The 13,308-nt window shown below is 39.0% G+C and overlaps 1 protein-coding gene across 1 annotated transcript in view; it reads right to left on the reverse strand.

Annotated features, from left to right (window-relative positions):
• TYR (tyrosinase) overlaps nucleotides 1-11,315 on the reverse strand; it is a 48,922-nt gene extending 37,607 nt beyond the window's left edge. The window contains exons 1-2 of the mRNA XM_088534983.1: nucleotides 10,497-11,315; nucleotides 522-738 (exon numbers count right to left, since the gene is read on the reverse strand). Of these exons, the coding sequence (XP_088391109.1) occupies nucleotides 522-738; nucleotides 10,497-11,315 (1,036 nt within the window). The remainder of the gene's footprint in view (nucleotides 1-521; nucleotides 739-10,496) is intronic.
• Between the last annotated feature and the right edge of the window lie 1,993 nt (nucleotides 11,316-13,308).

Below are 13,308 nucleotides of genomic sequence, written 5' to 3' on the forward strand. Positions count from 1 at the left end.
TTATTATATTGTTGTGGCCCTTCTAAGCTGCCTTGGAATCAAAATTCCCTGGTAAATTCATGAAAGTACATATACACCAGACATATGGCACATCAGGAAAGCAGTATTTTTGGTAACTATCAATTTAACAAGACTCAGAAATGTTGGTTAGTTAGATAACTCCCCTTTATGAAAGGACATGAAAGGTCTTATTTTCTATAGCCTACATGGTCAATGGTTAGAATCCTGCGTAAGTGAATAAGAGTGTTAGACTACCTCACTTTATGTAGTGCTTCATTTCTTTGCTGTGCCTAGTGCTGACTAGTGCAGAACACAATCTCCTAATTTTGAGGCTAGTCTATAGTACAGATTTGCTTACTGAATTCCTTTAACGTGATCCTCCTTGTATGTTGCAATCTAAAAGGAAGCACAGAATTTCCCTGATTTGTGCTTCATGCAATGATCTCAAACTGTCCAAGGCTTGAATCCCAGAAAGAAACAATTTACAGATAGAAATGACATAGTAAAATAAAACACCTTACCTTCCAAAGTGTTTCGGAAACTATAATTGGCCATTTTATCCATGGTTCCAGATTCATACTGAGACAGTGAGAGGCAAAATTCAACTTCAGCTGAAGATGGGAGCCTTGGTGTCCTTGATTTATCATTATTCCCAGGATTTCGCAGGATAGGCCCTTCACTTGTGGCATTGCATAAAGCCTGTTGGCTGTTGTACTCTTCAGATCGAGTACAAATTACCTATGTAAAACATTTTGTGTTAACAGAGTTGCGGTGGTTATAAAAGACAAAAGTAGAGAAAAATATTAATTAATTTAAAATAAATGAAGTAAGTATACAATGGAATATTTGTTATAAGAAGAGCTATTAATTTATTTTTTTTCTGTGTATGATTTTAACATAAGGTAGGATATTTAATAGAAGATTAGAAGAGAAAAAAAAGCCATAATTGCAAGATTTTATGTGCACACTGTAAGGAGAGAACTCTTATCTTAGGATATGGAAAAGGACACATCATCTTTTGTTTTGAAAGTGTCTGTCCATGCTCTCTTGGGTTAACTGGGCTCAATTTCACTATGTCTTGATGATGCTAAAAGGATAAGACCCTGCTCTATCCCACAGAAATGTTGTGAGGATGAATGTAAAATGGGTTGGGATGCCATGCTGATGAGTATTAGGAAAGGGCCTTGGGTAGAGATAGATACAGATATTAAATATTGTCAGAATCCAGAATGATTTATGTAAAAATTCTGGGTTCACAGGCAGATTCAATTACCATGGCACAACAAAATCACCATTTATCAGATTATCTATGGAAACTGTTAGTCCAATTTGAGAGCCCTGAAAGTGCAAGGTAGTGCAATATAACTTCAAGTAATAGTAAGGTAATTTCAGCTAAGTCAAACTCCTACACATTTGCCATGGGTTGAAAGTGCCCACACGGACTGCCAATATTACTAAGCTGATGTTCAATGTCTTGTGTTTTTTTTTTCAATGTCTTTTAATGTCTTTAATTAAATAACTAACTTCCTCATTGTCTGAGGATGTTGGCACTCTGATGAAAGTTTCTACAGTAGCTCTCACTGTAGCCCCACTTAACAATAAAAGTGATGGAAATAAAAATGTGGTATCTTTATATATCTTGGTTCAGTAAATGCACTGGGAGTTAGCACATGTACTAGCTCTCCTTCCTACTTCATCTTCAAGAACCTGTCTGACATGGAGTCAGGTGAAAGAGGGAGGAAATGTAATGACACAGTGGCATACAGAAGATCAAACTATATGTTTTGGTGGGCCCTTCGAGTGGCACAATTGATGAGTCTATGAAGAACAAACAGTGGTTCAGAACTTCCAGAAGTTGTTCCGCATGTACCTAAAGTGATGCTGGGGATCTGAACCAATACTGGCATCTTATTTGTCTTTTTCGAAGAAAAAACTCAAACACAAATACATTTCTGCAGTTATTGAGTAATTGAAGAAGTTAATTAGAACATTAAATGGAGAAAGAACAGATCTCAATATGCAGTGATGCATTGTAGCAAAGAACACATAACTGAAGCCTAGCGACATCTTTCATTCTGGAGCTGTGTTCCTATTTCGTGGGCTTCAACAAGAAGGTGAGTGAAAGCAATCATATTTGCTGAGTGAAGAACATGAGATTCTGTATTTGTAAAGGCAGTGAGTGGGATGTTCATTTTGCCAGCACTAGCTGTGTACAAACTGTCAGACTGAAGTAACCCTTTAGGCTCTACTTCTATAGTCAATAGACAGGGAAAGGCATCTCCAGAGTGTGATTCAGCCTGCCTAAATCAGTGAGATATCCATATTTTGGGGCACCTAACTCTCTCCACTGGTTAAGCTAACAAAAGGAGATGCATAAAAATTCAATGCAGAAACTGTTTCTGGACTATCGTTGTTAAAGGAAGAAAAATCAAGAGCATTCAGCTAACTCAGTGCTCTGCTTCTGCATTAGGGTAGGATCATGCCCTGGAGACATGGATGTGTCTCTACTGACTAAAACAACTTGCTTCGTTTCCTAACTAACTTTTAAATGATTAGAAGGAGATGAGATGAGTCCTATTCTAAGCAATCTGACCACCAATTCACAGAAAATGTATGACATAGTTGGTAATGTAGTTAGAGTTCTTAAGAATCTGGCATTCTTATACGATAAGATTTCCATGAATATGAATCGCATGAATAAATTATCTTCTTTTTTTTTTTTTCAGGAGATAAGAAAGCTTATCAGAAAAATTTATCCTTCAAGACCATTCTATTAACTGCAATTTGCCATGGTCTGTTAAAACTACTGAGGTGCCCTTGGTAGCTGTAGGTAGGAGTAATCCAGGACAGCTTCACGTGCACAGAACACAGTACCCCACTGAGGGTCACCAGTTGGGCCAGGATTATGCCTCTCAGAGGCTCTTTTCACAAGCCCCACAAGAAGGGAGAGTGAGCAACAGGGAGAGACTTGCAGCCATAAACACAAAGCAGAGCTATAGCTTTTATTATTGCTTTCTCTTCATAATAAAAAAGAGTTCTTGAGCTTGCAGTTGCTCCAGATGGAGAGAAAATAGGGGGTTGATTCAGTGTGAAGGAGATACTCTAGTTATTTTGTGTGCAGAAAAAGTGCTCAGTCCTATTTATCAGCAACTGCACTAGTCAAGAAGGAAGTGTGCCTTGGGTGGTGGATCTCAACCCATTTCCCAGTCTGTCTCTCTGCTCAGAGACTTAACGCACGTAGACTCTCTACCCAGCTCTGTTTTTTCAGAGTCTTATCCAGTGCTTGTTCTGGCTTTTCTGCTCGGCCATCTTCTGTCCTTTCATCCTTCTGTCTACTGCCCTGGGGATATATCCATAGTGTATCCTAAAGAGGAATCACATGTTCAAGATCAGGGGGTGTTTTTTGCTATTTAGACAAGGAATCTTTAAGTATGAGCTTAAATGTGTGTTAAAAAAGAGGAACATTTCCCTATTGTTTTGTTTAATGGAGTTCTAATGGAGTTTATTGCAATGCAGTTTTCTGAGGCTTATAAATGGAGAGAATGCTAGCTTTTTTTTTTTTTCCTTTTTTCTTTTTTTTTTTTCCTCCTATTTATGTCTCAGTGTAGCCTTCATTAACTTGCTAACTAAATGTAGCCTAAGCAGAAGACAGATGCTATAGGGCATCTGGTAACACATAGTCACGCAATGCCAACATAAGGGACAGGAATGAAAATGTAAACTTTGGTCTAAACTAAGTCAGGTCATACAAGTAGCCTCTATGCTTATCCAAAAAGGTACAATTTAGTCAATACAAATTATGGCTCTCTACCTATGTTATTATTTTCTGTTTTATCAGTCTTGTGAGATGTAAGTTGTAACAGCATGCAGGTCAGTTAAATGGTTTACTGGACTTTTTGGATTTGATCTATAAATGTATGTAAAATGGGTCATATGATTGCCTTCTTTTCACTCCAGCAATAGATTTTTTACTAGAAACATACTGTTAAAACACACAGTTTTTTTGTTCTCTTTTTTGGAATAATTTTCTGCTTGCCCTAAACAATAGTCAATACTTAAATTGAGCTGAGAAGCTGCTCTTGAGTGTGTGTAAATGCACGAGGTCCAGGGAAATTTTGAGGCAGCTTCTCTGAACTCAAGCTTATGTAAGCAGACAACAGAGCAAGTGCCAGTAGATGGCACTCCAGAATGCGCAGCATCGCTCCTGCCCTTGGAAGCTCCCCAAAACAGCCCTCAGCGCACTGCAGCTGAGCTCTTCTGCACGGCTCTTTGTATCGTTTCTTAGAAAACAGACTGCAAATGTGTGGAAGCGCTGCTGCTGTCTCGCACCTTTTTGCAAATAGGAAACCCTTTTGCCTTTAAGTTTGTAACAGGCTGAGCGGAGCAGCACCTGAACCCAAAGAAAGCACAGGAATCATCCGCAGGGTTAGATCCTTTATCTACTATTTTTAAATGCAAAGCTTCTGGGCGTTCGGATGGCAAATCCTTTCGGGTTGCTTTGCACTTGTTAGATCGGTGCTTGCAGGGATGTGCAATAAATGCAACACCTGGAAGAGGTGATGAATATTTTTCAGAAGTGCTGGAAGAGTCGCTCAGTCACAAGCTGAGCTGAAGCTCCCCAGTTTCCTAGTGAAGGAAGGGCATGCAGAAGGTTAATCTGCACTTCTGCACACAGCTTCCTTTTAGAGATGATCCCTTGCACTGCATTTTTTCTGAGCCCATGGACCACGAGTCCAGAGACTACAAATGCATATATTCAGACTATTATGCCCCGGGTTAACATACGCTCAAAGAGCTGGTTCAAAGGACAGGCAGAGCAACCGCATGGTTGTCCTTGCTAGTCTGCTGGACACATCCCAGTTCTCCCGAGGGCTGGGATGGGGCATTTCCTGGGTGATGGCATTTCTCTGTATCTTACATATTTCTCCTACATTAAGTCTAGATGTGTGAACTGGCACCCTGGGTCACATCCCAGGGCCAAAAAAGCCTTTGCACTGTTTCACCACTTTCCTCTGCTCTTTTTTTCCACTTATGCTCACCTACGTGATCGGAAAGGCATTGAAGTGCTGCCCTCAAGCCTGATTTAAAACACAGGGCAGTTGCAAAGGGGTCTAACTTTTACTTTTGGCTGCATTAGGGGCATAATTTAATCCTACTCAAATGGCATCCAGAAACCAATTACTCACCAAACTAGGAAAATACAAGGGAAAAAAGAAAGGGAAACAAATGATCTGCAGCAGAACAAGCTGTGCTTTGGGGAGCTTGTTTTCACAGACAGAACTGTAAAAGGTGCTGTGTCTGTAGCAGAACAAAGGATTTTAAAGATACTATGCATATTTATATCTTCTTCATGTACTTCTGAATATTAGCAGAACTGGAAAGATAAAACAGGCAAATAACTGCATAAAACAAAATTTGAAAAGTGAAACTTTGAAGAAATTCTAAGACCCACGTTTTTGCATATATAAGGCCATAAGTTATCTCTGTGACCCTCACAGCATTTGTATTAACCGGGACAGCTCCTACACTCAAGTTTAGCACTGAAACAAGACCAGAACCTTCAAGGTATTTTCTCAGCCCTCAGTAAAACCTAGCTGAGTTTCATCTCTTTGCTCAAAGGTAGCCCAAAGTTATGGAATCATTTACATCCCATTCAGCACCTTAAAATGGCACTGGGATGGAGTGGGAAATTCAGTTATTATTAATTATTGCTGAGATATTCATTAATACTTTCTGGTTTGCCTTCCTGTTGCCAAATTGTACCTTTTTAGTGCTGCTGTCTCCACGTCTGCCACAAATCCTCAAAGGTTTGCTTTTTTGGTGAATTACCAGCAAATTCCATTTTTTATGAAATTCTGTAGCCATTAATTATAAATACTTCTGATTATTTTTTCAAAGTGCAAAACTCCTGAGCAATCACTGCTGTATGCTAGATAACAGCCTAGCAACCAGAGGATACACTGATGCTTTCAGTCACCTGTGATCCCATGAAAATGCTGGAATTGGAGATTACAGTGACATAAAGAGACTGGGGAAGTCCAAGTGTCTTTCTCTCCTTTGCATAGATTCTGATTCCTCAGGAAGTGCTATAAAGACATGGTTCTGTTTTGGCATGTGGAGATTTATGTCTTTGCAATAGGAAATGTTTCAAATTTGTAATCTGTGTAAACATATGTAATCACTAGGAAGCTAATCTTCATCAAGTCTTCTTTGGTAGTTGCCTACTCCATTTTGGCTGTTGTGTTTTAATTTACCGATCTGTAGCTGGCACCAAAACCTGCAAGCAGCAGCAACAAAAAAACCTCAGATCTTTTGTTTTTGAGTTTATAAGATACAATTTTATATTATTTATTTATTTTTAAATGTTTTTTGATATTTTTGATTTTATGAGATATACAGGCATCCACTAGTAGACTGAAGTAGGGCTATGGCTGATTCGCTGCTGTCTCCAATGTTAAAAGCATTGGCTAACACATAGATTAGGAGCCTGCAAAATGGGTTCGGATGGTATTTTCTAACACTTGCAAAGCCTTTGAGCCATCAGCAAAAGTTGACATAGAAGTCAGAGGTAACAGATGGGACCTATATTTATCTCCACATCAGTACTGTTAGAAAAGTAAGTGCTTTCTCCCCCAGTTATAGGTAAAAGGCACAAGAAAAATATGGCTGGATGTGCAAAAAGACTCAAATGTCACAGAAAGTGAAAATTTGAAACATGTTCAACATTTAACATTGCCTGAATAACAACGGCATCAGAAAGACATATCAGGGATGCCTTTCCTAGAAATTCCTTCTCATTTGGGGCACCTATTTGAGAAATAAAAAGTGAAGAGTCAAATTCCCTGGGGCAGAGGAGAAAGCAGAACCTACATCCCTCTCTTCCACCACAAAGATACTGGTTGGAGGAAGCAGCATCTTTCCTACTGTGTGTTTTGTGAGAATATCTAAGTCTTGAAAAGAGTTTAGGATTACTAATGTCATCACAGATGTCTATTTTATGATTTTGAGCAAGATACAGAAGTGTCTGCATCTTGTAAATAAACCTGTGTCCCTCTTCTCAAGCTCCTTGACTGATCCTCTCAGGCTATTCAGCTAACAATTCAGTACCCAATAAACTGTGCTGAGAATTAAATAACAGTATCTAAATAATCAAATTTCATCTTTCTTATGAAGACATATTTTCAGGTAATGGATCTAAAGTACTACCACTTTTCGTTCAGGAGCATTATACCAATTTTATATTTGTGTAAATTGTTTCCCCTTGATAGCAGTTTTGCATTTGTAAGTGGTTCTTCAGGGCAATGCAGAATTAAGTGCTGAGGGAAATTCTCAGTGCTCAGAACAAAGAATTGGCTCCAGGCTTACACCAGGACTGCTGAGAGGAGCAGCCCTCCACACTCTGCAATTACTCCTCTCAAGTTGCTCTTTTAGAAGAGAGAAAATTCAGACCTAAAGTCAGGAGCCTGTTTGCCACAATAGCAAACCTGCAACTACACCTACATTTTATTGCCTTATTTTATTCATGAAGTATCTAGTAAGGTGGAGGTGTGTATGTGTGTGCGAGGAGAGAAGCAGGGAGGAACACAAACCTTTAATGTTAACTCTCAACAAAATCTGAAAGATTCTGCTTTTATCTGCAGAGGATTTGTTTGGATTGGTAATTTCACTGACTTCGGTAATTTCTTCAATCTGTTATCTTGAATAATTATAGAAATGGATTTTTAAAAAATCTCAAAATATCATGGATAAATTCCATCTTCCACCTGGCTTGCTGGAAGTGTATACGGTATCACAGAATTGGTAAAGCATTAGAAGGTGTCATTCAGTCCTAAATAAACCTGTATTCAACATTTGAGTCATCACAAACAAGTAACTGAAAGCATAAGAAAATCCTTCTTACCCACACTAAAGCAGGAACAAAGCAAGGAAACAAAACCACTAGTTTCCTGATAGTCTTTCTTTTAAAAACAGAGGCAAGAATCAGAAGTTTCACTAGATAATAAATGTGAGAAGAAAGTGGACAGCTAATCCACTCAGCTAAGTGGCTGCAGCATCATGTTGAAAAAACTAAAGGGAAAGCTAAAATTTCAGCATATATTCATGGGTATCCATGTTGCCATGGCAACTTCTCAATGGCATAAAGTATTTTCTCCTTTCTTTAGGGATTAAAAAAACCAACAAGATGCTGTTCTGCAAATAGGCACTGTGCCTTTTAAAAATAAATCCATAACTATTTCCTGTGCAAATCTATTTCTGACTTTTACTAATATAGCAGGCGTTACTTTGTTACGCTTTGAAAAGAGCCTTACATTCTGAAAAGGATACTTTATTATAGATGTGTTAGTCAAAAGGTTTCTCTTACCCTCTTCTTTTTATTTTGCATGCTTATTAAAAGTCTGAATTCCTTCACATTTCTGGAACATCTTTTTTCTTTTTTTCTTTTTTTTTTTTTCTTTTTTTCTCCTCTCTTTCTGTTTAGCTACAAAGCTTGGATAATCAGCATATTCTGCAGCAGATCTATGACTGTTTTCTGGCTGAAGCTAAAGTTATTTTTGTTCTCTTTTGATTTTCTGGAGTAAGAGTTTGATCTCTTATTTTGTGCTACTCCAAGGAACTGTATTGACTACACTTTTTGTGCTTTCTGAAGTAAGAGAAATATCTGTTTAATGAAACTTATTCATAAATTTTTGTTTTATTTTCTGAATATATCTTTTGCAATAAATTTGTCTGTTTCTTAAATATATGCATCACTTGATTAAGTAGTATTTATGTACTGCTAGGATGGAGGAATTTAAAGAATCCGGATATGCTTATAATACCTTTGAAAAAGTGAAATTCACATATTATCTGATCCCTGCTGTGCTCTTATAAAATATTATACTTCTAATTGCTTGGTCCTATCTGCTTCCCTCCGCTTTGGTTAGCATATCCAGTATATTGCATTGATAGCTCCACTTGATTGACCCAGGTAACCAGCCAATTCTAGTTTCAGTTTATTCCACCTTAACACTTGTACCATTTTCATGCAATTTCATGTAACTATTTCATTCAGTGTGGCAGAGCATCAGAATCATTTCATTCTGTAAATGCATTCTAATTCAATTAATAGATGTGATCCGTATTCATACTGTTAGAAATAAACAGACCCTTTGAATATAGGATCAATATACATATCCATGGATATATCTGCTTCATGGCTACATCTATATAGTAAATTAAATGTGGTCAGGAACATTCCCGGGTACTGAGGCAAACTGACATGAAATAATCCGTGTCTATGCTAGTGAAACCTTAATCTTCCCAAAAGCGGGGCTATATGCAATGTGCTGGAAATGGATCCTGGATTATTTTAACAGCTCTCCCTTGCCTGGAAGAAAACTAATTGGTACATGCAAAATTCATGTCCTGGAATATCCAGGAACAGATCTGTTTGAATACAGGAACATATTGGGAATGTTTGAATTGACAGGTATAAGCCCAGCCTATATTATTCAGAGGACATCAATGATGACTAAATCCAGTTTAGCCAGCCAAATAACTCCAGTTACTCACTGCTTTGTAATACCAAAGCATTGCAGATCTGCTGGAGCTTGTATTTCTTTCAAATTCCGTTAAATGACTAAAACTGTCCAATCTTCATTTAAGAAGATACTACAGAAATAAGCAGAACAATACTATGTTTACACCAACATAATCATAGACTTCAAAGCCAGAAGGGACTGTTGCTATTGTCATGGTGGAGTATGTCTGTGCAAGTTGAGAGAAATTTGTCATTGTATTTCAGACAGTAGACTGTGAGCAAGTCGCCACAAACTCTAATGAGGGGCATTCCGTGTAAGAAGAAAGCTGTTCAGCTATCTGATATCGTATCACTTATGCAAATTCGTAAAGGTGGCACGATCTCAGATGGTACACAGACTACTTTTGCACTGCATTTAAGCAGCAGAAATAATTACTGAGTTTACTTCTTAATAAACTTTGTAAATTTAATCTTACTTTATCTCTGAGCATAAGAGATTACTTATTATTTTTTGTTTGAACTACTGATGTGAATAGCACAGACTTCTTTGTGCTCTAAAGGTTGCGTTATTTTGGAAGATCAGAAACTAGACAAGTTTAATTCCATGCTTTTTAACTCTTGGATGACTTGGCTGAAAAAAGTTATGTTTTTTATCTCAGCTGGTTCCTTGAGCAGACCCACTGTGCAGACACGTGAGCTTGCCTAGCTTTAGGTTTTTAATTAAATTGATAAGCACTACAGTCACAAAAAGATAGAGAAACAGATCAGAGCAGCTCTAAATGATGATTAAATCAATGTAAAATCTGTTGTTTTTTTTTTTTCCCCCCTCTGGAAATGCTTACTTTCTTTCCAGGAATTTTAAGGCAATCCAGCACGGCTCAGCTCTGTCCTTATGCACCTCACTTAAGCATCTAAAATCGGGATGATTCTAGCATAAGCAACTCTCCCCTTCCCTTTCCCCTCAATCTGTCCTTACCTGCCACGAGGAGAAGAATGATGCTGGGCTGAGTAAATTAGGGTTGGTGGGATGTCTGCCACCCATGTATTCATTGGTGCAGACTTCACAGAATGCAGCATCTCGCCAGTCCCAGTAGGGAATGGTGAAGTTCTCATCACCTGTTATCTTCTGGATCTCACGTTCCCAGAGCAGCAGAAAGGCACGATGCCAAGGCAGAAACCCTGGGGCTTCATGAGCAAAATCGATGTCCCTCCACACATTTGACCCTCCTAGGAGTGTGTCTCGAGAAGCATAATAATGGATCCACACAAAGAGGTCATACACGTTGATGTTTCGGAACATGGGGTTGGAGCCATTGTTCATCTGAGCATAAGTACCAGTAGCAATGACATAGTCCCGGCTGGGGGTGCTCTTTGCCAGGTTGAGGTAGGCGAGGAACTTGTCCTTCTCACTAGTGCTGAGACGGAAGATGTTTCTTCTTGTTCTCACTCGCCTTTCAGTGCAGTCGGCTCCAGAGAAACCAAACTTGCACTCACCACAGTTGAATCCCATGAAATTGCCTCTGCATTGACATGTGCGGTTGTAAAACACTGAGGGCCAGTCCTCTCTGTCATCCACTCCTGAGAAAGGGAACTGGGGCCCCAGCGGAGCTTGAGAGAGAAGGATGCTCTGGCAGGAGCCCCTCCTGGAGAGCTGTCCACATGGGGACCCATCCCCATCCCACGGAGGACAGCACTCCTTCCTCAGCAAGTTCTCAGTGTTGGCGCAGGCTCTGGGGAACTGCCCCGTGCAAAGCTGGAGGATCCCTAGCAGGAAACCCATCGCAAGCAGAGACATTCTTATAGGGCAGCAGGAGAACTTTGGTGGCGTTTCGCTTCAGTGCATGAAGAGCTCCGTCCAGCCTCTTCCAATGTCCTGCTCACGGAATAAATTTCTCCACGCTGCAGGGAGCTTTTCACTGCTGGCTTCTCTTAGTGTGCACCCTGTGATATCCTTCCCCATTCCTACCCCAGGCACATTTACACACAAAATACAGTTCACAACTAATCTGATTATCACATGTTCTGGGTGAAAGCCAAGTGACTTTTCTCCCCACCCCCTACAAGTTTCAGAAATACAGGCAGTTATTATATACGTTCTTCTTCTGCCTAGCACATGACTGCTTTACTCCATCAATTGGGGAGGAAATAAAATTAAAGTTTGGACATAGAAATAACTGTCAGCTCTTCAAATTGCTTGTTTGACTATGTGCATTAGAGTAAGCAGTTATCTAAAAAACAGATCCAGTTGAATTTGATCAGTTAAATAAGCTCAACAAATATTAAAAAACAAAAATAAAAACATTTTGTGGATAAATTATCTCTTTTTAATTGGAAACAAACACAAAGTGGAATCAGATAAGGTGTGAACACGGGTCAGAACCAGAATAAAGGATATGTTGTTGCATTTTTGTATTTCAATGTAAGGTGCCTTTCCCAGACCAGTGTTTGGCAAAGTTAACTTCACAGAAGATGTGCTCAACTTTTTGAAGAAAAACACATCATTGTGTTTCCTTGAAATCCACAAAGATTTGAAAGCTAACACCCTTCCCCAAAAAATTTGAATCCAAATTTACTCTGTAATTTTAAATCTGGACCTAAATTTTCCCTGCAGTTTTGAGGGGAACATAGTCTGCTGACAGGCTTGTGGAAAGCACTTAAAGCAGCCACCTCCTGACCTGGAAAATACACCTTGACTGCTGCCTTTCTGCCATCAAGAAGTTTGCAAACAGCATGTCTGTGTGTTTTACTCAGTGCTTTCCTGGTCAGCCTGCTGACCACCCACATCCTCTTTCGTCTCCTGCATTAGCCTGATCAGGGTTGAGTTGTATGAAAGGCATTAGAAGTTTTTTGTACTTTGAAGCACTGCTTGAAGAAGAGAGATAGCAGTTATTTTACTGTCAGACAAATTGCACAGAAATTATCCAGTTTTCTTCAGCTATCACTGCTATTAGTAAGATACTTTTTTATTTTTAAACATCATGAATATTTTTTCCTTATGTTTGCAGAGAATCTTAGTAGACAACACACAGGCAAATGAACTGAGAACTTTGCTGGGAAATTATGCCTTTGATTGGGATCAGCAGGTCATCACATGGCTGTGCTGAGGAGCACGAGGCACTTTAATCCTGTTGGCTTCCACGCCCCAGATATCCAAAGGGATTATCCCTGAATCCCAGTGCTAGGGAGCCTGCAGTGGGGGCACTTGGAGCAGAAAAGGCAAGGGAAAAACTGCCGTTTCCTTTATGCACAAGCTGATGTTTACACTCATTTGACTGATTCCCCTGGTTTTCATGCTAGGTTTGTAAAATAGATTTAATCACAGAAGTGTTACTAGTTTGATTTATTATTTTCTCTGTGCCTGGCTGTTTGGAAAACCCTGGCGAACTATTTTTTTTAATGTTCCTCTCATGGGGATTAGTATAAAACTAATATATTTGAGAAAAGAACCATCTTTGATTATAAGAATATGTGTTTTCTATTATGCACTAAAAAGCTACAGAGATTGGGAAATGCTTGAGGTAAAGCCTCAAAGTGGAGTTGGAAAGTACACACATATATACTTAGATAGAGGGCTACACACAAAAATACATTCAAAGTCCTATTCTTATACGTTAAAAACATTTTATGGTTAAATTAAAAAAAAAAATCTGAGTCTTGAGCGTTGACATATGATGACTTTGAAGCAGCTGTTTATCTGAGGAATCCTCTGTGAAAATGTATGAATGAGAAACTCTGAATGGGAAATGTGATTGAGAGGTGGCATATCCCCTTCCTGATCTGCTGCTATC

This window comes from Tinamus guttatus, unplaced genomic scaffold, assembly GCF_059628265.1.
Source record: "Tinamus guttatus ecotype Peru unplaced genomic scaffold, ASM5962826v1 Tinamus_guttatus_pri_ptg000602l, whole genome shotgun sequence".
NCBI lineage: Eukaryota > Metazoa > Chordata > Aves > Tinamiformes > Tinamidae > Tinamus > Tinamus guttatus.